The 25,285-nt window shown below is 40.9% G+C and overlaps 1 protein-coding gene across 1 annotated transcript in view; it reads left to right on the forward strand.

Annotated features, from left to right (window-relative positions):
* Positions 1 to 25,285, forward strand: part of GPC4 (glypican 4) — a 99,528-nt gene that overhangs the window by 64,618 nt on the left and 9,625 nt on the right. The window contains exons 3-4 of the mRNA XM_063432043.1: positions 848 to 1,239; positions 10,987 to 11,152. Of these exons, the coding sequence (XP_063288113.1) occupies positions 848 to 1,239; positions 10,987 to 11,152 (558 nt within the window). The remainder of the gene's footprint in view (positions 1 to 847; positions 1,240 to 10,986; positions 11,153 to 25,285) is intronic.

The raw sequence follows: 25,285 nt of genomic DNA on the forward strand, positions 1-25,285 counted from the left end.
TTTTATCAATGAATTCGTACTAAATGCATTTATTTAGTCAGGGTTTTTTTTTTAATTGTATATATTGAGGTTAAGGGCAGCAAAATGTAAACATTTATTGATCATTGGTCTACAACAGGCCTGTCCAACCTGCGGCCCCCCCAGATGTTGCTGAACTACAACTCCCATGATTCTTTCAATGAAACAGATAGCCAGGGAATCATGGGAGTTGTAGTTTAGCAACATCTGGGGGGCCGCAGGTTGGAAAGCCCTGGTCTACAACGAAGAGATAAGAAACAGACCTACCTAATGGAATGTGTGTAATTTTAGTGCCTTTTGACCTACAACATATTAAAGGCCTCTGGGACACTCTAAGAGTTAATTGTATTTTCTCAACCTTTTTTTTTCTTTTATTTAATTTGCCGTGGGAAATTTGTACGTCTCATTTGTTATAAATGAGAAAAAAAAAGTTTGTTGAATGTAATGTAGACCACTGTTAATGCATTCTGTCATTTAACCCGAAGTGTTTTTTTTTTGTTTTTTTTGTACTTTGAAAATAGGAGGTCGAGTTCACATTAGTGGTATTTCATTTATGTAATGCATTTTAGAAAGTAAAAGTATACAGGCCTACAGGTCATATAAAATAGCTGAAAGGTTCGAAACTTTGGCTATCTGACTCCTGAGGCTTTCCTAGTATTTGCAGAATGTTATTACTTTGTATGAGACAGAACAATAAAAGTGGCTTCTCTGATTTAAGGAGACTATTATCAGGAGAAGCAATTGTTAAAATGTTAACATACTGATGATGATCATTATTCCTTTCATTTGATTCATATTAACAATATTTTGTTTTCCTTCCCACCTTCAGAGTTTTTCAAGGAGCTGCTTAAAAATTCTGAGACCTCATTGAATGATATGTTTGTGCGGACTTACGGAAGACTCTACATGCAGAACTCCGAGCTTTTTAAAGATTTCTTTGTGGAACTGAAAAAATACTATGTTGGTGGCAATGTCAACTTAGAGGAGATGTTGAATGATTTCTGGGCACGACTTCTAGAACGCATGTTCCGACTGGTAAACCCACAGTTCCAGTTCACAGATGACTATTTAGAATGTGTTAGCAAGTACACTGACCAGTTAAAACCTTTTGGGGATGTACCACGTAAACTCAAAATCCAAATCACACGTGCCTTCGTAGCAGCTCGAACCTTTGCACAAGGGCTTTCAGTGGCTAGAGATGTAGTCAACAAGGTTTCAACGGTAAGATCTTTTTATTTAACATCTGAAACCTGATGACATTTTTATATTTTGTCAGAGGTATTAATGTGTTTTGGCAATGGATTTGGGAATAAGCTCAGTCTTTTGGCTGATGCTCTGTGTAGTAATAGCCTTGTACGAGGTCTACGTGCCACACTAGACTAAGGAGACCACACACTGACCACTTTATAAGCCAGTTTCTTCTCTAGATTTTGTAGATGTGCTTTGTAATCTAGATGTATTTTGTTTTAGTTTAGTTTTTTTTATTCTAAGAAAATATATATTTCTTGTAATTAAGGATGACCTATATTTTGAGAGTTGAGTGTTGGTTTAGAACTAGACAGAAATTTTGATTATTTGCATTTGTTTTTAATAAAGGGGAGGTAAGTCAGTAGTGTTATGCTGTGCATGAAATTAAGTGGTTATTTGAGCTTTGAGTGATCCTTTAATGCAATAGATGCCCTATAGTACTCACAGGGAAGTGCTTGCTCAATATTGTGATAAGATGTTTTCTAGGGGATGGGCTGACCACCATTCACAAAGTTATTCTCAACCCCCAATAGTAAAATAAGACGAGGAGTTACATTAGGAGATTGTTAGAATTCTTGCTTGGTATTGTTCCACTTTAAATCTCACCCCCCAGGATGCAGGTATGTTTGCTTTTTTTTTTTTAAAGTCAACCACATAAACTTTCTGCAATGATCGAGAGCACATCGCTGGATGTTAAATTACAGGGATTTTCGTAGGTAAAATTGACTATAATTTTTTATAATGTGTAGGTAGTTCCCTTACTCGAAGGGTTTCATATTTCAATTTTAATGTCATTTTTTGCCTCCCACATATAAAAGCTTGTGTAAAAGTATTCCGAGCCGTTGGTGGAGGGGGAGAAATATGCATTTATCTGAACATTCTACTCTTTGTATAAGACTCTTTAGAATAAACGTTTGTACGTCAAATTAAGGATGCCATTTTTGTTCTGTCCATACTTTCTAACTGCACTAAGCTGCGTTTAGCAGCTACATTCTGAAACTGAATGTCTGCATCTTGGATTCCTGTCAGCTCTGGACCATTTGAAGCTCTACCCTTTTTCCATTGAGCATCCAGTGTGTGCCCCCTGGCTGTGCCTGGACTTAAACTGGGTTGTGATGTCAATTGCTAGACCTTTAAAATAAATTTGCAAGAAAACTGTGCATTGCATGAAAAAAGTTAACACAAGATTTTTCAGTCTTGTATTCATTGGTGTTGCGTAATATATATATTTTTTTTTCTGGTAGAAGCCTTGAAATAGTCATTTGTTACATTCTCTTTGTTCCAACTGTTCAGGTTTGCTGAAAGGTGTCGAAATACTGATCAGTTTGATTAAACCTGTGAGTCACTGCTGAAATATTCTTGTAAATGAAATTGCTTTACCTTAAAAAAAAATAATAATAAAATATATATATATATATATATATATATATATATATATGCGCCCTGCCAAAGATGGGGTACATTGACGTTGTGGCAGGCTTATGCAATATATGATCATATAATCTAACTAAATCCCCATTATTTTTTTTTGCCTAGATTAGGTGTTTTTAAAAAAAAAAAACTTTTAAAAACTAATACAATCTGTCAACATCGAAGTTGCTGTTTAGTAGCTAGGAGAGTGCGCTGGATCTTGTGTATTGTTTATTGTATAATATGGCCCCCAGCAGCACCCCATTTAAGCATGTTCAGGTGAGTGCAACCATCCCCCCATGTTATATATATATTTTTTGGGCACTAGCTGACGGGCTGCTCAGTTAATTCTCTGTCAGCCATTGCTAGCAGAGATTTGTGGATAATGTCCTGTAGCACATGGAGTATGAAGTTGTACACTCCTGATCAAAGTATTCCTTCACACAGTCTTATTACATAATAGTAAAAATAATTTATAATATATTCTTAAGAATTAAAGATTCAAGCTGCAGTCATACATAAAACTTCAACTGTATCTGCATGTTCCTAGTAATCTTGCCAACAAAATGTACACATTTGTTTCAAAGTGTTTGCACAATATTAATGTCATAATCTTTATAATGTTGTTTAATATTGTTGGTGGAACATTCCTAGCACCATAATCACTACAGCACAATCTAAAAGAAGATACCAGACACTCATGTATTTTTGTATGTGTACATGCGTGTGTGTGTGTGAGAGGTATGTGTATACTTTTTTTTTTTTTTTTTTTTAAGATCATACTTTTGTTTGTATGGAAGGGCAAGTCCATACACCTCTATTAATGTGCAATCTGACATCTTTAAATACATGTCTGTGTAATTGTGTGTAACATAATTGCTAGATATTATTGTTGCTTGAATACTGTTATGGTATAGCTGTTTATACAGTCAAAATGTCTGCATGGCTTTGGGGGATGGTATCACCTTAAAAGGAACACAGAAGCGTTTTATTTGACTCCTTTATTTTCACGGTTGCACAGGATAAATAGTTGAGAATTCCCTTGCGGTGGACAATACTATTGATCAAGGAATGTACCATGACTTGGTACTCTGTAGACAGTCAAAGATGAATAGACTCGAAAGCAAATGTGGATATACCCTAATGTTAACCCCTTTTAATAGCCATTGGCACACTCTGGTATATACTGAAGGAATTCTGGGCCTTCATTCATTTCACTCCTATTTTTGGAACTTTCAAAATGTGAGCATCTCAGAGTTTCTGTCAATGAGTAATATCTAAGTATTAAATATTCTACCTGGGTGTTTGCTTTAAAAATATTTCTGTAGGCAAAATCATCTCTGATCTCTAGCTCACCTTTCAAGTAGTATCCATGGGGGGTACATATGCCACAACAATAAGTCATTTGCACCAACAGGTTGAAGATTGAAGGAAGTCTTTTTAAGTCAAGCCTTAAAATATTATTACGTACAGGAATGCTACAGTCCATGAAACCCTTTGACTCGCTGAAGTGCCTAACTAAAGGTTTATTTTAATCATCTTAACCACTACAGCCTGCTGATGTGAGGAGTATCGTGGCTTGGTTCCCCCAATTAAAGTGATAAACCGTTTAGCAATGGTTTGCTCCCTTACCTAGGTCCCAGCCAGACTCCCTGGTGATCTGGTGATGCACTTAAGTCTTCTGCTACAGCAATCACCATTCACCAATGTAAAGTATTTATTTAGTAAATTGGGCAGACTAGATGGGTTAATTGGTTATCTGCCATCACATTCTATGTTTCTATGTTAATTGAGAACATCAACTGATGCTCTCAGCCAATGAATGCAAATCTGTGTACTGACAGTTGCACGGCATTGACATTTGCCAGTCCGGAACTCCCAATAAGTTGCTGGTTGACACCTCAATGCTGCTGCCAGAGGTGGAGTTATACCTTCAGTAACAGAGGCCTTAGAGGGAAACTCCAGTGCCAGGAAAACAATCCGTTTTCCTGGCACTGCAGGTCCCCTCTTCCTCCCACCCCTCAATCCCCGGTTGCTGAAGGGGTGAAAACCCCTTCAGTAACTTACCTGAGACAGCGACGATGTCCCACGTCGCTGCTTCTCCCTCCGCACCGCTCCTCCTTCTGACTGCGTTGGTCGGTGGGCGAGACTGATCCCGCCCACCGGCGGGGGAGACCTAATGCGCATGCGCGGCAATGCCGCGCATTAGCGCTCCCCATAGGAAAACATTGAAAAAACATTGAAAACACAGTGTGAGGACGTCCAGCGACGCTCCTGTGCTAGGAACCAGGAAGTGCCCTCTAGTGGCTGTCTAGCAGACAGCCACTAGAGGTGGAGTTAACCCTGCAAGGTAATTATTGCAGTTTATAAGAAACTGCAATAATTCCACTTGCAGGGTTAAGAGTAGTGGGAGTTGGCACCCAGACCACTCCAATGGGCAGAAGTGGTCTGGGTGCCTGGAGTGTCCCTTTAAACTCTGTATTCGCATTTCAAAGCAAATTGCTGCACATACAGACTTCAGGCACCATGACCTTTTCAAAGCACTGCATTGGTCATGGTGCTTGGAGTAACCCTCTAAGGGGTTAACAGAAGATTCCTTCTGTCTTCTTGTATAAAAGTGCTAATTTATTTTCTTAATCACACAATCATGAGGGTCTCTTGCCTTGCACCCTTGGAACTATAGTTGTAAATTCTTCATTCAGTAGTTTTAAATTGATGGCTATCGATATTTCAATAGAGAAAAATCCAGTCCTAGATTGCTAGACAGCACAGGGGTAAACTGAAAACACCAGGTGCACATTATGGCCTCTTTGGGTATATTATTAACCATTGTACCTTTGCAGCAATGACAGGAGTGGTGATCGCTGTGCTCCCTTAGTAACCGAAGGGAGTAAATGTCTTAAAGACCATTTTATGTCTGTATTTATTTTGTTTTAGTTTCCCGGAAAAAGAATTAAAGAGTTCTTTTTTTTTTTTTTTTTTTTTTTTTACTTGGTTTTCTTTTTAATTTTTCTTTTAATCAGGTGAGGAGCTAGAAGAGTAAATAGGGAAAACGTGCACCTGAGTAAGTAAATCTCCTAAAGCAAGGATTTAACCAGGAATCTGAGATGTTTAATCCTTAAAACCTAAAGGGCCGGACTGGAAAGTCCTGACTCCCTTTGTCTAGACTGCATAGGATTCCTGAGTCGCTCTTTTTGTAGCACAACGTATGACTTGGCAGCACAAAGATAATAGACGCATGCCTGCAGGTCACAGCCTGCAGGGCTGATAATAAGGACGTGGGATTCACATCAGTTGTGCAAACTGTAGCAGAGGAACTAAACTGAGAGCAATGTTCATTTTAATGCCGTCTTAACCCATGTTAACACCGAATCTCTTGAACAAGGCACCGCAGCATTCTGCTAACTCCTTTTGATAGAAGTTGGGTTAAACCCCTGAATTCCACTACAGGATCATTCTTCGATTCTTTGTTTCGGACTCTTCCCTTCCCCACGCAAAAGCAGATTTCTGTAATGAGGACAATGCTGCAGCGGCTCAATTAACTCCATATGTAGGCATGTGCTTATGTATTCGAGTTGGAAAGTGGCCCTACACCGGTTACAGTGACATGAGCCCTGAAGGAGCTGTTAAAATGTATCAAAAATCGTATACATTTATACCGTGACAAAATGTCTTCTAGTTCAACACTTATGTAAAATGCATTTTACAATATTATCAGCTCTTCTTTCAAGCGCTATTTTGACAAATTTGTAATGGTGCATAGACTGTCCGTTTAAAACCTAGCACAGAAATCTCTAATGTACACGTGCCAGTTAGACTGTTTATGTTTCAACTGCCAGACATCACAACCGGATTGAGAAAGCTTTTATCGGTGAAACGTATCTTGAAGAAGATTGTTTTTGAACTAGTTTTTTTATTTTGTATGTGCATATTGGCATAAATCAATATTTATTTGGCAACACTGCACTTTGAAGTCCTGTTGGTGTCTTGTATAAGTGTCTCCCTTTTAGACACATATGCAAGTACTCTTAGAGCCAGGTCAATAAGTGGCTCTGTTTAAGGTGAGCTGTTCTGATGCTGCACAAAATTCTACCACATTATATTTTACTGAAGCTGGTTCCTGATTCATCATAGAAGAGGTTTGGAGTCACTTAAGCACACACTTCACTTGCGCTTCTGATTTGAGCCCATCAAATAGTGTCTCTACCGTATGTGAGTGAATTTACCTCAAGCATTTCCAACATTTTTCTTAATTTTAAACTGTATGGAACTATATCTTTATTTTTATTTTTTTTCTCTTTAACCCCTTAAGGACACATGACATGTGACATGTCATGATTTCCCTTTTATTCCAGAAAATTGGTCCTTAAGGGGTTAAAGCTATAAATTTGTAGTACCCCTATGTTAATACGGGGTAAGTGTTTTATTCATCTTGGTGCTCCACTGATTTAACTGGTGTGGACCTTGCCACACAGTTATACTTTTCTTTTCATGTTAAGTGTGTGTAAATTTTGCAAAGTATTTACATCAGTGTGGTAGCAGCTTTATATTGTTTCCTTTATGTAGAACTTTTTATATGAGCATACAGGAAAAACTTTGCAGGATTGAAAATGTATTGGATAAAAAAAAAATATCACATGTAATATTCACTAATTGATGGGCGCCGAACATGGCAGGATATTTAATTTAGCATCTGGAGTTCTCCTTGGATTCTTCCTTGTTATTTACATGCAGTTTGCTATTTTCAGACTTCATTTTGAAAGCACAATTACACAATATCTCAACCATGTATTATAGATATAATTCTGATGTATTCTTCAAAATTACTGAATTGGAATATTGAATAGTGACCTATGTTTTGCTGATGAATGTACAATTTTTAAGTGTATCTGTTCAACAGATCTGAATTGGTCTTTACGTTTCCAGGATCTGGAGTACCCTACAGCACTCAGGGGGACAGTAAATATGGATCAAGATTGCGATCTATTAAATACACACACCATACACATAGGCCCACTTTCATCACCAGTGCTCCTTAACCCATACAAACTTGGAAGGAACCTAATCATGCTGTGTGCGTGACACATGTAATCAAGGGTGTAGTGTGAGATGGCTTTCACTGTGGTAATGCATGGCATGTGCTTCCTTGGTTTTACATTTGTCTGGTCCCTGAGGGCTCCCAGACAAAAAAGACATTATATCAGAATCTCGACGAATGTTATATTACAATTCCTGGCTTCTACAAATATAAAATTATTAGAATACGTTTTCCAAAATTTGTCTGCAGTGGTCTAAAATTGTCCCCCTCTCTCCCCCTCTGTCCCTCTCTCTCCCCCTCTATCCTCTACCCTTTATCTCTCTCTCCTCTACCCTCTATCCTCTATCTCTCTATCCTCTATTCTCTCTCTCTATCTCTCTATCCTCTATCCTCTCTCTCTATCTCTCTATCTCTCTACCCTCTATCTCTCTACCCTCTATCTCTCTACCCTCTATCTCTCTACCCTCTATCTCTCTACCCTCTATCTCTCTACCCTCTATCTCTCTACCCTCTATCTCTCTACCCTCTATCTCTCTACCCTCTATCTCTCTACCCTCTATCTCTCTACCCTCTATCTCTCTACCCTCTATCTCTCTACCCTCTATCTCTCTACCCTCTATCTCTCTACCCTCTATCTCTCTACCCTCTATCTCTCTACCCTCTATCTCTCTACCCTCTATCTCTCTACCCTCTATCTCTCTACCCTCTATCTCTCTACCCTCTATCTCTCTACCCTCTATCTCTCTACCCTCTATCTCTCTACCCTCTATCTCTCTACCCTCTATCTCTCTACCCTCTATCTCTCTACCCTCTATCTCTCTACCCTCTCGCCCAGGACATTGACAGGGCTATTTGCTGAACTCTGAATTTTCACAAAATAAATCTAAATGAAAACAGTGGAGGCAAAAATAGCTAGCTAATGTGGAAATATTATCTAACTCTGCTATAGTGACAACATGGCTCTATTTGTCCCAGCTTTGCCATTTGGATTTATTTTGCAAAACTTAGTCTTGCGAAATACCCTAAGGGTATTTCTCCCATAGTCTCCCCTTTTTACATTGTGTGTGTGGTGAATGCTGGCTGTATGTCATGTGAATTTGCAGTGGGTGCTGACTGTGTGTAATGTTCATGCACAGAGTACTGACTGTTTGGTGCAAGTGTGGTGTATTCTGGCTGCATGTGGTGTGTGCTGGCTGTATGTGGTTTGTCGTAAAGGGATCTATTCAATTCTTGGTAGTTAAGCCAGAAACAAGGCTTAAGAAGACTTGTTCAAGGAAAACATTTACTTGCTATCTGGTTCCAGTTCTTGTAGACATGTCGGTGAGTGGATCATTTATGCTTGCCCAGAAACCCACAATAGCATTACGTGGCTACCTGTTTCCTGACTACTGGTTTAAGATGGGGAGGTATTAGTATTTTTACGTGTTGTGCAAGTCAGCTACCTGATGATTTATCCAGAGCTGTATTCTTGACCCAAACGCCATGACCATCAGTATGGAAGTTCGCATTTCATTTCCAGGAGAGAGAAAATAAAGTTAGGTTTAACATGAGCTGTGATTTTCTTCTGCCATCGAGTTTCTGGAAGTTAATGTTGGGAAAACAAAACTACCTATACAGCAAACTGCACCATAAATTAATGTAGTTTATTCCTTCTGAAAGGTACCATATCTAGTCTAAAATTCCTTTTGGTCAGTCTTCGGCTGTTCAAGAAAATACTTTTGTGCAATAACTGCTTACATGGAATGAAGAGTTAGCATATAGAAGTCACTGGTTCAGGAGTTTGGAATGCTGAGCTCTTGGCTAATTTTTGCTTGAACAAACACAAATGCCTTTGCTGACCATCCGTATCTCCATCTGAACTCCATCGACTTGTTTACGGTACTGCTTGAACAACCTTCTCTGGATGAAGTGCTAAGGCAAGCGTTACCATAACAGAGCGAAGAACCGTAAATATTAGAATGTGTACTACAAGTCTGGTTCCATTTTATCTACAAGATGTTCTATGTATCAACATATCCTTACAGTGATTTTAAGTGTTCATTATGCAACATTCTCAGTTCCCGCATCATCTGCAAGTTGCCTTTCCTAAACAGCCATGTGTAAATTTATACCATCTATAAATATCTGCAGTTTATGTAGTTGCCAATTGAAGCAACTGTTTAGACCTTAATTAGACATGGTCAGCATTTGGACAATCGCATAAGGCTCTAAAGTGTGGGTATTATGTCTCTGAATATATACTTGCTTGTGTATTTGTGTGTAGTGTCAATATGAGTGAATGTGCTTGTTGCTTTTAGCATCACGTAAGCAGCAGTATAGAGGAAAATGAGGTGGCACAGTGGCAGACCACATACACTCCAGCACACCACTGAAACCCACATAGCTACATATCTCTGCATTGTGACATTGTCAGATAAATCAGAGTAACACACTCAGGCCCATACATTAATAGGGGATTATGGACTTCCCTGAACCAAGAATGATTGGCCAATTGCTTAGATCTTTTCATTCCAAATAGACCAATAGCAGCACAAATGTGCTCACTCAGCCCTTAATCTTTGACATAAATTCAGACTGGGTAAAAATAAGCCCAAATAAACCTTTATATTGTATGCTTTACTTAATTGTATAATTGGTTTCAGTGACTTGTAATGTTAATGAATAACAATGGAGTGTATTACCATTAGAAAGAGAACAATTGGATTCTTTGTTTAAACAAGTGTTTTGTGCTGTGATGTATTTAACAGCCTGAAACAAGCATTTAATATGATAAGTAATAGGGGGCACATTTACACCTTGGTAAACATGCCAGTGAAGATAAGATTATTTGATTGACCCATTCCAACACTGTGATGTTTAACTTACTCTGAATGTAATCAGAGGTCTGTGTTTTTACTACCTTGTTTCCTGTTTTCTCTTTTGGATAAGTAACTTGGCTGTTTTACTTTAGGTTAATATAAAGGTTTAAGTAGTTACAGCAGAACAAAAATGTAAGGTCAGCGACAAACTTTCACAGAGCAAAATATCCGCATGCGAATTCCTCGTTCTAATTTTTCTGCAGCACATCAGATGCACTTCTGGGAAAAAAAATAAATTGCTCCCAGTCTGTCTGTTACAGTTTATCCTTTGTGTTTAAACCCATGCTAATGTTTAATTATAGTAGTATTTTTAATTTTCACTGGTATTTGTTGTAAACACTGGGAGATTTTAATATATCACTGCGTTTTAAATCGCTTTAAAATTTGTAATTTTTATTTTTTTATACCCTTTAGGTAAATCCCACACCTCACTGTATTAAAGCAATGATGAAAATGACCTACTGTCCTTATTGTCGTGGGCTTGTTACTGTAAAACCTTGTAATAATTACTGTCTGAACGTAATGAAAGGCTGTCTCGCTAATCCTGGAGATCTGGACGCTGAATGGAACAACTTTATTGGTAAGAATTCTAACCACTTTAATGAAGGAACAATACAAAAAAGTATTGTATTTTGAATTGGCATAAAAAAAAACACTTTTTTTTTCTTGGCATCATACTTTTAGTTGATCTTCCAGAGGTCACATCATGTATTTTTATATTTAATTTCATGGTGTTTCTACAGAACTGTTGCACTAAAAATTTAGCTTTTACAAAATGTGGTTATATTTTGTCTGCCAGTTAGATTAAACCTTGGCGTAATGGGAGTTAATATGTAAAATTAAGAATTCTGGCACAATGTTTTCAAAGTGGAGCCATCTCCTCGGAAACCAGAGGAATGCAGAGCTTTGCCCCAGATACACTACCCCCAGGGGCGGACTGAGAACCCTCAGGGCCCCCGGGCAAAATAAATCAAGAGCCCCCTTAGAGGCCCCACCCATACTCCGCAGCAAGCGCCACCCATGTCCCGCCTCCATGCACCGCCTCCAGCCACACCCTACACAATCTTTAGACACAAGGAACAAAAGTGCAATAATCCCTTCAAGGCCCCAGTAGAGACTACAATTGAGGGCTAATGGGCCATGGAGGGGGGTCTTTCTAGCAGAGGCTATCTCAGTGTCCTTTAGAGAGTGTGTTAGAAAGAATCCCCTCCAGGCCCTATTAGAGACTACAATGGAGTCTGATAGGCTTGGAAGGGGGTCTTTCTAACAGAGGCCATCTCAGTGTCCCTGCTGGAAACAGTCGCCTCCAGGCCCCAGTAGAGACTACAATTGAGGGCTAATGGGCCATGGAGGGGGGGGAGCATTCTAGCAGAGGCTATCTCAGTGTCCTTTAGAGAGTGTGTTAGAAAGAATTTCCTCCAGGTCCCATTAGAGACTACAATGGAGTCTAATGGGGCCTGGAGGGGGGTCTCTCCAACACTCTGGTTCCTATTCACAATATAGCAACACAACATAGCTGATACCTAGGCCAAGTTGGCTCCTCTTACCTTAATTACTGTTGCTGGCTGGCAGTCTGTGGGCTTGCTGGAAGGCTGTGGGCTTACTGGCTGCGGCTGGCAGGCTGTGGGCTTGCTGGCTACTGCCGGCAGGCTGTGGGCTTGCTGGCTGCGGCTGGCAGGCTGTGGGCTTGCTGGCTGCGGCTGGCAGGCTGTGGCTTGCTGGCTGTGGCTTGCTGGCTGGCAGGCTGTGGCTTGCTGGCTGCGGTTGGCAGGCTGTGGGTTTGCTGGCTTTAAGCCTAACTAGTGGCCTGTAGGCTGGCTGGCTGTCTACTGGCCAGCCTGTGGGCTGGCTGGCCTGTGGGTTGGCTGGCTTGCTGGCTACTGGGGCACTCGTAGATTATTTAAAGAAATAATCCATGCACAATAACCACTACTACTCTGTGTAGTCGTTATGGTGCCAGGAGGGCCGGGCCCCCCTCCCAGAGTAAGTAGTCAAACCGTTTAAGAACAGTTTGACAACTTACCTGGGGTCTGCTGGGATATGAGGCTGTAGTAGGGTATAGGAGCAGTGGTGCAATGTGTAAGGGTTGCAGTGTGTGTGAAAGGTCCAGTGTGTGTAGTGTGTGAATGTGTAGGGTGTGTGGGGCAATGTGTGTACGAGGGGGCTGTGTATGTGTGTGGCAATGTTAGTATGGGGGCTGTGTGTGTATGGGTGGGCAGTGTATGTGTGTGTGTGTGTGAGGCAATGTGTGTGAATGTGTATGGTGTGTGGGGGCAGTGTGTTTATGGGGCTAAAGTTCACTCTCACCACTGCGACCACCAGGAATACCTGGTGGTCACAGTGTTGAGAGTGAACTCTAGCCCGTAGCTCCAGGGCTAGAGTTTACTCTCGCAAGAGCCGTAACGTTGCCGTGGTAACTGCGGCAACGATCTGTGCTCGCGCAAGAAGGACCCAGAGGAGCTGCAGGCTGAGCTCCCGGGTCCTCTCTTCCTCCCTCCCCTGCCGGCTGCCCGCACGGTGCCTGTAGACAGGGGAGGGGGCAATTGCCCTCCTCTTACCCCCCCTCCCCCTCTTCTTACCCCCTTCTTACTCCCACTCTCTTCTTACCCCCCTTCTTACTCTCCCCCTCTTCTTACTCCCCCCTCCCCCTCTTCTTACTCCCCCTTCCTCTTTTTACTCCCCCCTCCCCTTTTCTTACCCCCTTTACTCCCCCCCTCTCTTCTTACTCTCCCCTCTTCTTACCCTCCTCCCCCCTCTTCTTACTCTCTCCTCCCCCTCTTCTTACTCCCCCCTTCCTCTTTTACTCGCCCCTCCCCCTCTTCTTACCCCATTCTTACTCCCCCTCTCTCTCTTCTTACCCCCTCCCTCTCTTCTTACCCCCTCCCTCCCTTTTTACCCCCTCCCTCTCTCTTTTAACCCCCTCCCTCTCTCTCTCTTTTAACCTCCCCTCCCTCTCTTTTAACAACCCCCTCTCTCTTTTAACCCCCCCTCCCTCTCTCTTTTAACCCCCCTCCCTCTCTCTTTTAACCCATCTCTTTTAACCCCCCCCTCCCTCTCTCTTTTAACCCCCCCTCCCTCTCTCTTTTAACCCCCCCTCCCTCTCTCTTTTAACCACCCCTCCCTCTCTCTTTTAACCACCCCTCCCTCTCTCTTTTAACCCCCCCTCTCTCTTTTAACCCCCCCTCTCTCTTTTAACCCCCCCTCTCTCTTTTAACCCCCCCTCCCTCTCTCTTTTAACCCCCTCCCTCTCTCTTTTTACCCCCCCCCTCCCTCCCTCTCTCTTTTTACCCCCCCCCCCCCCCCTCTCTTTTTACCCCCCCCCCCCCCCCTCTCTTTTTACCCCCCCCCCCCCCCCCCTCTCTTTTTACCCCCTCCCCGTAGCGTGGCCGAGAGGCTCTGCGTCCGCGGTGCCGACCGGATTGATAGGAAGGTGCACACACACTGAGTGTGCACCTTCCTGTCAGTCCGGCCGGGTACAGGAAACAGAAACTCCTGTTCCGCGCGGAACAGGAGTTTCTGTTTCCTGTACCCGGCCGGACTGACAGGAAGGTGCACACTCAGTGTGTGTGCACCTTCCTATCACTCCGGCCGGCACCGCGGACGCAGAGCAGCTCGGCCACGCTACGGGGATGGGAGGTGAGAAGCTGCAGCCGCCTGAGCGCTCTTAAGAGAGCGCTCAGGCGGCTGCAGCATTTAAAGGGGCGGCCGGGCCCCCTGATGGCGGGCCCCCCTCCCGGCCGGGCCCTCGGACCATGTCCGAAGTGCCCGACCGGTCAGTCCGCCCCTGACTACCCCCAAATTCTTTTTAGACGCAGTGGCCGATGGAATGATCCTAGCTCCTGTTCGGATAAACTACTTTTTTGCAATATTTTTTTAGAGAAATATATATTTTTCCCATTAAGTAAAAGATGATTTTAAGGGTTTTTGCCTCCTGTTTATTAAATCAAACGAGGACCACAAAGAATGCTTTTTCAGTGTTTCACTGTCTGCTGAAAGTGTAACTATCTCACGGTACTGCAAACGCGTTTTGTGACACCAAGAAAGAGTATCTGTAGATGATGCTTTCATGATGCAAATACCCCTTTCAGTGAAGAGACTTGTTTATGAACAGGAAATGTTCAGACTTGCTTATTATCCATTCCAAAGAGCATTATCGCCCTCAGGTGGAAGTGTGTGTGTTGCCATTTCATTTATCCCAAATGGCTAAAAATGTATTAATATACATTACTTAAAACACAGAAATCACTATTTGTTTATGATTTAAGTTATGGGTATACATATCTATTTTATTTTTTTCCAGAAGCCTCTGACAGCAAATTGCTTTGTGTATCTGTCATTAGGCTTTTCTGATTTAGTACAACTAATCTGACTGATGTGTATGTTAGTTTTTCTCTTTGAGGCAAGGAGCCATATAAACAAAGTATAATTTGCTGTGTTAAAGAATAAAGTTGCCCAGATTCACAGAATTGCAAACCCATTTTTACCCTCTGTGTACTAGGTAGAATGCTAGAGTCCAGTATTCCGGAACGTGAAGTGTTAAATACTGTCCCTGGTAATAATTCTGTGTTGTCTGGCTGTCACAGAATATAGTGAGGCTGATGCAAATGTAATATGAAAGCAGGAGTGTTAGGCTGTCTGCCCATGCATAATTAAAGTCTCAAATTGGGGTCAGGAACACAAACTTGTATTCCTCACCCTATAGTGTTAAAACCACCATCTAGCCCCCCTGGGCCCCTCATGCCTCCAAAAATATAGTAAAAATCTTACTGTATTCAAGCCTGAAGCTGTAACTCTGCATGCTGTTAGACTCAGAAAAACAAGCAGTCTGCTGACCTCATCAGAAGTGGTAGTCTGATCCAATCACAATGCTTCCCCATAGGATTGTCAGAGACTGACAAGGAGGCAGATCAGGGGCAGCGCCAGCATGATTCAAACACAGCCCTGTCCAATCATCATCTCCTCATAGAAATGAATTGGATCAATGCATCTCTATGAGGAATGTTCAGTGTCTGCATGCAGAGGGAGGAGACACTGGATGTTTGGATGCATTTTAGGCAGCCATGACCCAGGAAGGATCTCTAACAGCCATCTGAGGAGTGGCCAGTGGAGTTATCACTAGGCTGTAATGTAAACACTGCATTTTCTCTGAAAAGACAGTGTTTACAGCCAAAAGCCTGAAGGTAATGATTCTACTCACCAGAACAAATTCAATAAGATGTAGTTGTTCTGGTGACTATAGTGTCCCTTTAATAATGAAAGATACATTTATATTTACCAGCCATAGCAGTGATGTAGAGTTTGTGAAATCGAAGCCTGACGCAGTATATTGCACATTATCCACATCCACTAATCTTGCACTGAAGTCATTGAAATAAACGTCTTACTATGGCGTTCTTTATAAAGCATATTGCACAGTTACAATGAGCTTACCCTAGCAGACAGATCAGTTTTTAGTTAGCATTCCTAAACCTCTAACAAGGTTTTTATTTCTTGGGATACCAGCGAGTGAATGTCAAAGGCAGGGGTGACAATCACGACTCCCACCGACACAAAGGCACAGATGCCATCTTAATTATATGCAAAGTAGTAGCCAAACTAAGAGCATTAAGGTTTTAGGTCTGTGTTAATAAAGTGACAAAATGATTGCATTTTTAAAATGCCATTTTTTTTTTCTTTTCTATTTATAAAAGTTTCTCCCTTACACATCTTGTTTTGGCCGCATTATTGGATTATGCTACTCAAAAATGTTGTTTAAATAACTAGTAAACGAACATTCCTAAAATTCTCAGGCCAGCCATTCTGTCTTGGTTCCCACTTACTAAAGTAACCTAGGAAAACCAAACATTGCTTACTTAGAACATGTACCGTATTTATCGGCGTATAACACGCACCGGCGTATAACACGCACCTCATTTTTAGAAAGAAATTCCAGGAAATGTCCCCTCATCCCATAGTATTCCCCCCTCATCCCATAGTATTCCCCCCTCATCCCATAGTATTCCCCCCTCATCCCATAGTGTTCCCCCCTCATCCCATAGTGTTCCCCCCTCATCCCATAGTCTCCCCCCCCCTTTCCATAGTATTCCCCCCCTCCCATAGTATCATCTCCCCCTCCCCTCCCATAGTATTCTCCCCCCTCCCCTCCTCTCCCATAGTATTCTCCCCCCTCCCCTCCTCTCCCATAGTATTCTCCCCCCCTCCCCTCCCATAGTATTCTCCCCCCCTCCCCTCCCATAGTATTCTCCCCCTCCCCTCCCCATAGTATTCTCCCCCCCCTCCCATAGTATTCTCCCCCCCCTCCCATAGTATTCTCCCCCCCTCCCCTCCCATAGTGTACTTCCCCCCCCCCCTCCCCTCCCATAGTGTACTTCCCTCCCCCCCCTCCCCTCCCATAGTGTACTTCCCCTCCCATGATTACTTACCTGTCCTGAAGCATGGGCCGGCTTCACAGCGCGCACCGCGGTACAGGAACTTTAATTTCATGTTCCGGTTTCCGGCGGGACTGAAAGGAAGTGTGCACACTATTGTGCACACTTCCTTTCAGTCCCGCCGGAAACCGGAACATGAAATTAAAGTTCCTGTACCGCGGTGCAAGCTGTGAAGCCGGCCCACGCTTCAGGACAGGTAAGTAATTATGGGATATCGGCGTATAACACGCACCCACGATTTTTCCCCTATTTTCAGGGGAAAAAAGTGCATGTTATACGCCGATAAATACGGGTATTTATGATGATGCATGTGTACAGTTGCCATATGATATAAATATTTCATACCCCCTTTAACAGCATGTAAATCGGAGAAAGGAGATGGATCACTTTTATTTTTTTTTATTTATTTTTTTATCATCAATTCTCTTTAACTGTGGTCTTTAACCACTTAAGGACCAGGGCTTGGCTTACCGTATTTTAAACTTGTCGTGTCTTTGATCCACACGTTCTTGTACTTGAAGAGTTATTGCTCAGACCTACTTTGATTTTGTGCCACCCAATTGGATATTTATGAGTAAATCTGATGTTATGTTGCTGCACATGCATTCTTGTGCTCTGTATATTTTATTTATTTTCGCAGTTAAATAATCATCTGACTTTTTTTAGAACTTTTTTTTATTTACCTCCCAGGAGGGGAGTTATTCATAGCACCCTTTTTATTGTGGTACTTCAAGGGGACATTTGTACATTGAGAAAGGGCTCTGTGCCCTGTATGTATTCATTACCCCATGCTACCTATTTTTTGCACCACTCTGCGATTGCCTTGCAATCACACGGCAGTCTGGGAACACTGGGCATAAAATTGATCCAAACCTTTAGACACTACAGTTACCTGTCCACATTTTATTTGTTCCTTTCTTTCTTTTGAATACACCCTCCCGTCTGTTATTTAGAAGAGCTGGTATAAGTGTACATCCCTTTGGTTTCTACATATATGATATACATTCCCAAAACTCTGTTATATGAAGACATGGTGATCTTTGCAGGGTTAGCTCCTGGTGCCAGGAATGAGATTGCAGCCAAGTTGTGTAGAGTGAGACCTGAAAAAAATCAAATACAGTAACTCTATAATTCTAAAGAGCTCTTTTCTGACAATGTCAATCTGCCACAGAAGAGCCACAGTTTAATAATTAGTCCACAACTACATATTCAAGTCCTTATCTTTTTATAGCATACTTTAGGTGCTCAGCTGGAGCCCAAATGCTTTTTCTATATGGGCAGACAAAAGCGAAAAACTGCATTCCTTCTCTGGGTTACATGCAACGCCATGGCACCAGGACTAACAAAAAGCCCTGATTCGTACAGAATTCCCATGCTCTTGTGTATGGCCTGGATAGCTCAGCTTTGACAAAGACCCCAAACAGCCAGAAGAATTGGGGTTTGTGTTTCTTTTCAGGCATTCACAAACACATTATTGATCTGGGGGCCTTCCCTTGGCCACTAAGGGAATACAAAGTTACCAGATGAAAAAAAAAAATTCTTCAAATAGCCATCGCACACCAAAACTGTAATTCTATATGGAACAGTGAGAATGCTTGCCATATTAAAATGTAAAAGGGAGCTTCCTTAACCTGGCCGGTTACAAACTAAAGAATGGCTACTAAGACAGCCGGCAAGTTTGGCTTGTGCGTTTTTATTTACCAAGCCTCGTTTGCTGACACATCAAAAGATTTTTTCTCTTCCGTATCACAATAGTATATTCATGCCAGCAGTCTTTGCAAAGGGATTTGAAGCAACTTTTTTATTGAAGACCATCACAAAAAAGTCTGACTCTTTTGTTTTATTACATTTTCTTTCCTTCAACAAAATATTCATTTAGTCAGATTCCTGTCTCCAGGTCAGATCAATTGAATTCCTTAGTGAGAGGCTTTGTCGTTCCTTTTCAGAGCATAGTTCGTGAAAAGCCAGACGAGAATATATATTTAGTTATTTGTGTTGGTGTTTTGGGGTATTATTGTTTTATTATAGCCTAGCATTTTTCTCTAATATACAGCAATTTAATTTATTTTTAATTACATATCACTTTATGTTTTTTTTTTTTTTTTTTAAACTGTAATTGTGATTTAAACATTTGTATGGTTGGTTTTGTGTATATATTTCAATTATTTTTATTTATTATTTTTTTTTAAGGGCCCTATTTATATTTGCCACATATTTTCTGGTATTAATTGATATAATTTTTAAAGGCACACTATAGTCACCTGAACAACTTTAGCTTAATGAAGCAGTTTTGGTGTATAGAACATGCCCCTGCAGCCTCATTGCTCAATCCTCTGCCATTTAGGAGTTAAATCCCTTTGTTTATGAACCCTAGTCACACATCCCTGCATGTGACTTGCACAGCCTTCCATAAACACTTCCTGTAAAGAGAGCCCTATTTAGGCTTTCTTTATTGCAAGTTCTGTTTAATTAAGATTTTCTTATTCCCTGCTATGTTAATAGCTTGCTAGACCCTGCAAGAGCCTCCTGTATGTGATTAAAGTTCAATTTAGAGATTGAGATACAATTATTTAAGGTAAATTACATCTGTTTGAAACTAAAACCATTTTTTCTTCATGCAGGCTCAGTCAATTATAGCCAGGGGAGGTGTGGCTAGGGCTGCATAAACAGAAACAAAGTGATTTAACTCCTAAATGACAGTGAATTGAGCAGTGAAATTGCAGGGGAAAGATCTATACACTAAAACTGCTTTATTTAGCTAAAGTAATTTAGGTGACTATAGTGTTCCTTTAAAGGTTTCTATAAAAATCTTTCTGATTTTAAGCATGTCTGTTGATATTTTTGAGGCGGTGTGCATAAAGTTTTTGCAGATGTGGGCCAAGGATAGTAACTTATAGGGACAGGAATTTTAGTTGTCCCTTTGGGTGTAGCCAAGTCAATCTTTCCCCCTTTTTATGACCTTTATGTGGCTACTAATTTTACATAATGCAACTTTTTCTCACTGAAACGGAAACTGGCACATCATTGGTCAGATCCCATGAAACAGCTTGCAGACCGTTTTGAATCTGGGAAGAATCTGAAGGTGTTTTGCAGAATTTATTCACCAGATAACATATTTGTGTTGAAAAATAGTTTTTAAACTAATGACTTTTCTATAATTTAGGCCCCTCTTAAAATTAATAAATAAAAAGTAAAAATACTTTTTTTGAGAACCATAGAAATATTATAATTAGTAGTACAATGCAAAAAAAAATGTTAGCACAAAAAAAGAATTGTAGTATACAGTAGTTGGGCTGTATAACAATGAGCTTGTCTTTGAGAATATGCTTTGCAGAGTTTCTATCCGTATATGCGGAATGAGTCACATGTGTTAAAATCACATTGATGACTGGTCTTTGCAGTTAAACTTACTGAGCAATAGGCAGCAAAAAGCAACCCTGTTTCGGATGACCGCAACAAATATTGCGAGCTAGAATAAACAAATTAAAAAAAAAAAAACCTCCTGATTGGCTCGGCTCTCTAATACAACGCATCTCACGGTTTTGTGCATAAATCTCAGGTTCATTCTTGTTTTATAAAACATATATAATAAAAGGTTGATATTCAGCCGTCATTGAATAAACGGATAGCGTTGTTGGCTCTTTCTATAATTATAGCATATTCTTCAATCTGTACATGCTGTACACTGTCTGGTGTATAGTGTTAAGGTGTCTTGTTAACATTAGTTAACGGGTGGCCATTTGACCTATTTCTGGTAAAGGATCCAATAACACCGTCTTGGTCGAAGTCTTATTAATAGATAAAGGTCTGCCAGAATAGTCTTCCTGCTTTGACAAAATGTACAGTTTGTCTTGGAACCTCAGCTACTTCATTTCACAAAGTGCCCATTTACAGCAAATATCCAGCTTGGAAAATATGCCCTTCCATGCACCGTTTCAGATTTAAACATCATTTCTGTTATATTTAAAAAATGTATGCAGTTTCTTTGCATTTTCATACATGCTCATGTGTGTAACCAGGCACCTCATCACTTTTTCTCTCTGTCTGTATATGGCAATACCAGCTTTAATGTTTTATAGTATATTCATTCAACTAAACATTGATGCATTTTGCCAAATAAGATGTATAAATAAGACCATTACACTGAACTAGATATTGCAAGCTGCCATTTTCAAATTTGTATTTTATTCAGTTTCAAATACAATAAGGGATACAGAAATAAAAAGGGGGGGCGACAACAATCGTTTATCACTATTAACAAACAGAAAACAAAAGAAGGGGGGGGGGTAAGGTCACGAGATTATACAGCATTGACAAGTTAATATGATAGTATACAATTTTCACATCGTACTAGATACATATGTCCCAGTTATACAAACTAAAAACAGTAGTAGTATTTTGCAGCAAACCCCACAATTACATACATTGCGTCAATAGTCTTGCAAGAGATATACAACTAAAGAGGAGCGAGATTGTGATATTTACAGTAATATTGTGCAGGTAGTGCATTAGTGCATCCTGTTAAACGATTGTAGTGTGGGGGGCTGTGTGTTGAAGCACTAAATCACCTCTTCACCCTATGTTTTCCATATTTAAGGAAGACCATCGTGTCCAACTATATTGCGAGGTTTCTTGCTGTTTGGGAGTAATGGCAGAGAGCATTTCATATTTTAGATATGCTCGAATTATTTGGTGAAGCAGTGGTAAGGGTGGGCATATTGTCTGCTTCCAGTGTGTGGCAATTAGGTTGCGAACCGCCAGTATCATTACCGTGAGTATTTGTCTGTCTGGGACAGCTAAATCGTCAGGTAGCCTAAGAAAGATGCCTACGGGCATTGTTAGTTTAAGAGTTTGTGAATAAATCTTGGTCCATAAATTCTTAATTTCGCCCCATAGGGGAGCAATAATGTTACATTCCCACCAAATGTGGGACATGGTTCCTTTTTCTCGACTACATCTCCAGCATCTATCCGGAGAATTCGGATAAATTTTATGAAGTCTGTCGGGTGTTAGGTACCATCGGAAAATTAGTTTCTTATGGGCCTCTAAATGGGAATAGCAAGATGTTATCCCTTTTAATGCTAGTATCGATTTGATCCATTGCTCATTAGTAAAGTTCAATTGAACTTCCCTTTCCCATTGTGTTTTAAACTTAAATTCTGTGGTAGGGATCAGGTTCTGTAGTACTGAGTAGCTTAGAGATAAAGTTTTGTTTTTAATCGGGTTTTTATGGCACCTGTCATATAGAGCGATCCTGTCTCCCACCTTGTCCTGTGTCTCTCCCAAAGATGTTATTACTTTGTTCCCTATTATGCTTTTTAATTGCAAGTAGGGGAAGATATATGAGTGAGGTAGGTTATATGTGGCTTGCAATTCTGGGAACGGTTTGATTTCGCCTTGTCTACAAAGATCAATAATGCGGGAGATTCCCAGATCTTTCCATTTATTTAGAGATAACCAAGGCGATATTGTGTTTAGAGTAGTCAGTGGGGCCCACGGCAAGAATTTATTTTCAGTAGTGAGATTGCGGTGTATGCTATCCCATGCTTTTATTGAGAACCTCGACAGTGGTAGCAAGGTACATGTAGGATCTCTAAGGCTTTTGGGGGTCCACATGTATTCCGGAATTGAGCTTTTCGGATTGTACTCGTTTTCAAGGTCCACCCATTGTATGGTGTTCTTAGGAGCGTGGAGTTTAACCGCTGTTTCCAACACAGCCGCTCTTTGATAATTTAAGATATTGGGGACACCCAATCCACCCCCATTAGTTGGGGTCTGGAGTAAGGACAATGGTAACCTCGGCTTTTTCCCTTCCCATATATACGTAGTAATTATGCGTTGAATGTGTTTGCTCAGCGTAGGTGAGATTGGAATTGTAATCATTCGGAAGATATATAATAGTTTGGGGAGTATCACCATTTTAATGGCATTGATCCTTCCCATCCAGGACAGCTTAACATCTTTCCATTTATGGAGTAATCGTGTGCACATTAGTGGTAAAGGAGACAAGTTATGAGTGGTGATGCCTCTAAGAGTAGGTGTTATTTTAATCCCTAAGTAGGTAATATGTGTGTGTCTCCAATCAAAGGAGAATGTGTTCTTTAATTTTTGTACTGCAGTTGTAGGAAGTCTGATTGGTAGGGCTTGAGTTTTTGCTTTATTCAGTTTATAGTATGATATTGCACTATATTCGTCTAAAATTCGCATGAGGTGGGGTAAGGCTTGCATTGGTGTAGACAGAGATATTAAAACATCATCAGCAAACATGGACAGTTTATACTCCTTAGCAGATACCTGAACCCCTGTGATTTCTTTACATTCTCGTATTTTATAAGCTAAAGGTTCCAAGGACAGCACAAACAATAGGGGTGATAAAGGGCAACCTTGGCGGGTACCATTGGTAATTGGGAAGGGCTGCGACAAAAAGCCAGCATTAGAAACATTAGCCGTAGGGTTAGAATATAGGGTAAAGATCCCAGTGATAAATATTGTAGGAAACCCAAATTTTAGGAGGACTTGCTCCATATAGCACCAATTTAGCCTATCAAAGGCCTTCTCCGCGTCCAGCGCTAAGAGAAGACCTTCCATATTCTGTGATTCCATATGGGACAATATATTCAAAATTTTTCTCGTATTGTCTGAACCTTGCCTGTGTTTAATAAAGCCAGATTGGTCGTTGTGAATTATCCTTGTCATTATGTGTTTCATTCTCTCAGCCAAGATTTTAGCATACAATTTTGCGTCACAATTCAGCAATGAAATAGGCCGGAAATTTTGACATAGAGTGGCTGGTTTGCCTGGTTTCGGCAGGATGGAGACGTGGGCTCTTAACATCTCCTTTGGCATATTGCCGTTTAGGAAACAGTGGTTTAGGAGCATTGTAAGAGGGGAAATGAGAGTCCCAGAGAACGTCTGGTAGTAGATGTTAGGGAGGCCATCTGGTCCTGGTGATTTTTGTGCGGGTAAAGTCTTAATCACCTGTAACACTTCAGTGTCGGTAATCGGGCATGTGAGGAGATCCATGTCTGATTTGTGTAGCTTGGGAATGATAACTGATTCTAAGAAATCCTGAATTTGGGCTAGCGATGGCGTGTGTGTGTCTGCGTCTTCCCGAAGGTTGTACAGTTTCTTATAGTATTGTGCAAATTCGTCTACGATTTTCTGGGGGTTGGTAATTTTGCTATTGTCAGAGGATTGGAGCCCAGCCACCCGTGAGTTGGCCATTCGTGCTTTCAGTTTGGATGCTAACACCGCACCAGATTTGTTCCCACGTGCAAAGAATTTAAATTTACATCTTTGTAGCATATAGTTTGTTTTTTCTAGTTCAAATTCCTGTAGTGTAGTTTGGAGTTTCCTCAGTTCACTAGATTGCGCTGGGGTTGGACTATTTTTATTAGTGTGCGTAAGAGCCGTTATGTCTGCTAAAAGTTTGCGATATATTTCCTCTCTTATGCGTTTGGCTCGGCTAGCATGTTTAATGAACAGACCTCTTACTACTGCCTTATGGGCCAGCCATATTGTGTCTATGGAGGAGTCTTGGGTGGTATTAAGTTCAAAATAAGAGGTCAAATCCTCTTTAATTTGGGCAACGATCAGAGGGTTTTTTAATAAAGTGTCATTGAGACGCCAAGTTCCCCTTCCTATGGTGGAAAATTTTTCTTTTATCGATATGGTAATAGGGGCATGGTCAGACCACGTAATGACCCCGATATGTGCTGCCGTTACTGTCGGTGTAATGGATGCATGAGTCAGGAATCTATCAATTCGTGAATACGAATTATGTGCCTGAGAGTGGAACGTGTAATCCTTTTCTGAGGGATGTAACACCCTCCATATGTCTAATAGTCCCGCATCATGTATTGCTGTTCTAATGTGTGTTGCCACCTGAGATCTTTTTTGAGCGGTTGCATGTGTTACTGATGTGCCTGATGAGGTATCTAGGCCACTGTCTAGAATAAAATTTGTGTCCCCTCCTATAATTAGCGTCCCAACAGAGTGCATGTGAGCTAGAGAAATCATTTTATTCGCAAAATCTATTTGATTCTCATGTGGACCGTACACGTTCAGTAGTGTGTATGGTTCATTATTTATGCTGCATTGAATGAGGATGAATCTACCCTCCTTGTCCTTCACAACTTTTTGGAGTGCAAAAACCACATCTTTGTGCACCAATATCGACACCCCTCTTTTCTTTTTGGTATAACCAGTGTGAAAATTAATTGGGAAGGATTTGGAATAAAATTTAGGCATATGGCCCTTCAAAAAATGGGTTTCTTGATAGAATG

Source organism: Pelobates fuscus, chromosome 9 (assembly GCF_036172605.1).
Source record: "Pelobates fuscus isolate aPelFus1 chromosome 9, aPelFus1.pri, whole genome shotgun sequence".
Classification (NCBI taxonomy): domain Eukaryota; kingdom Metazoa; phylum Chordata; class Amphibia; order Anura; family Pelobatidae; genus Pelobates; species Pelobates fuscus.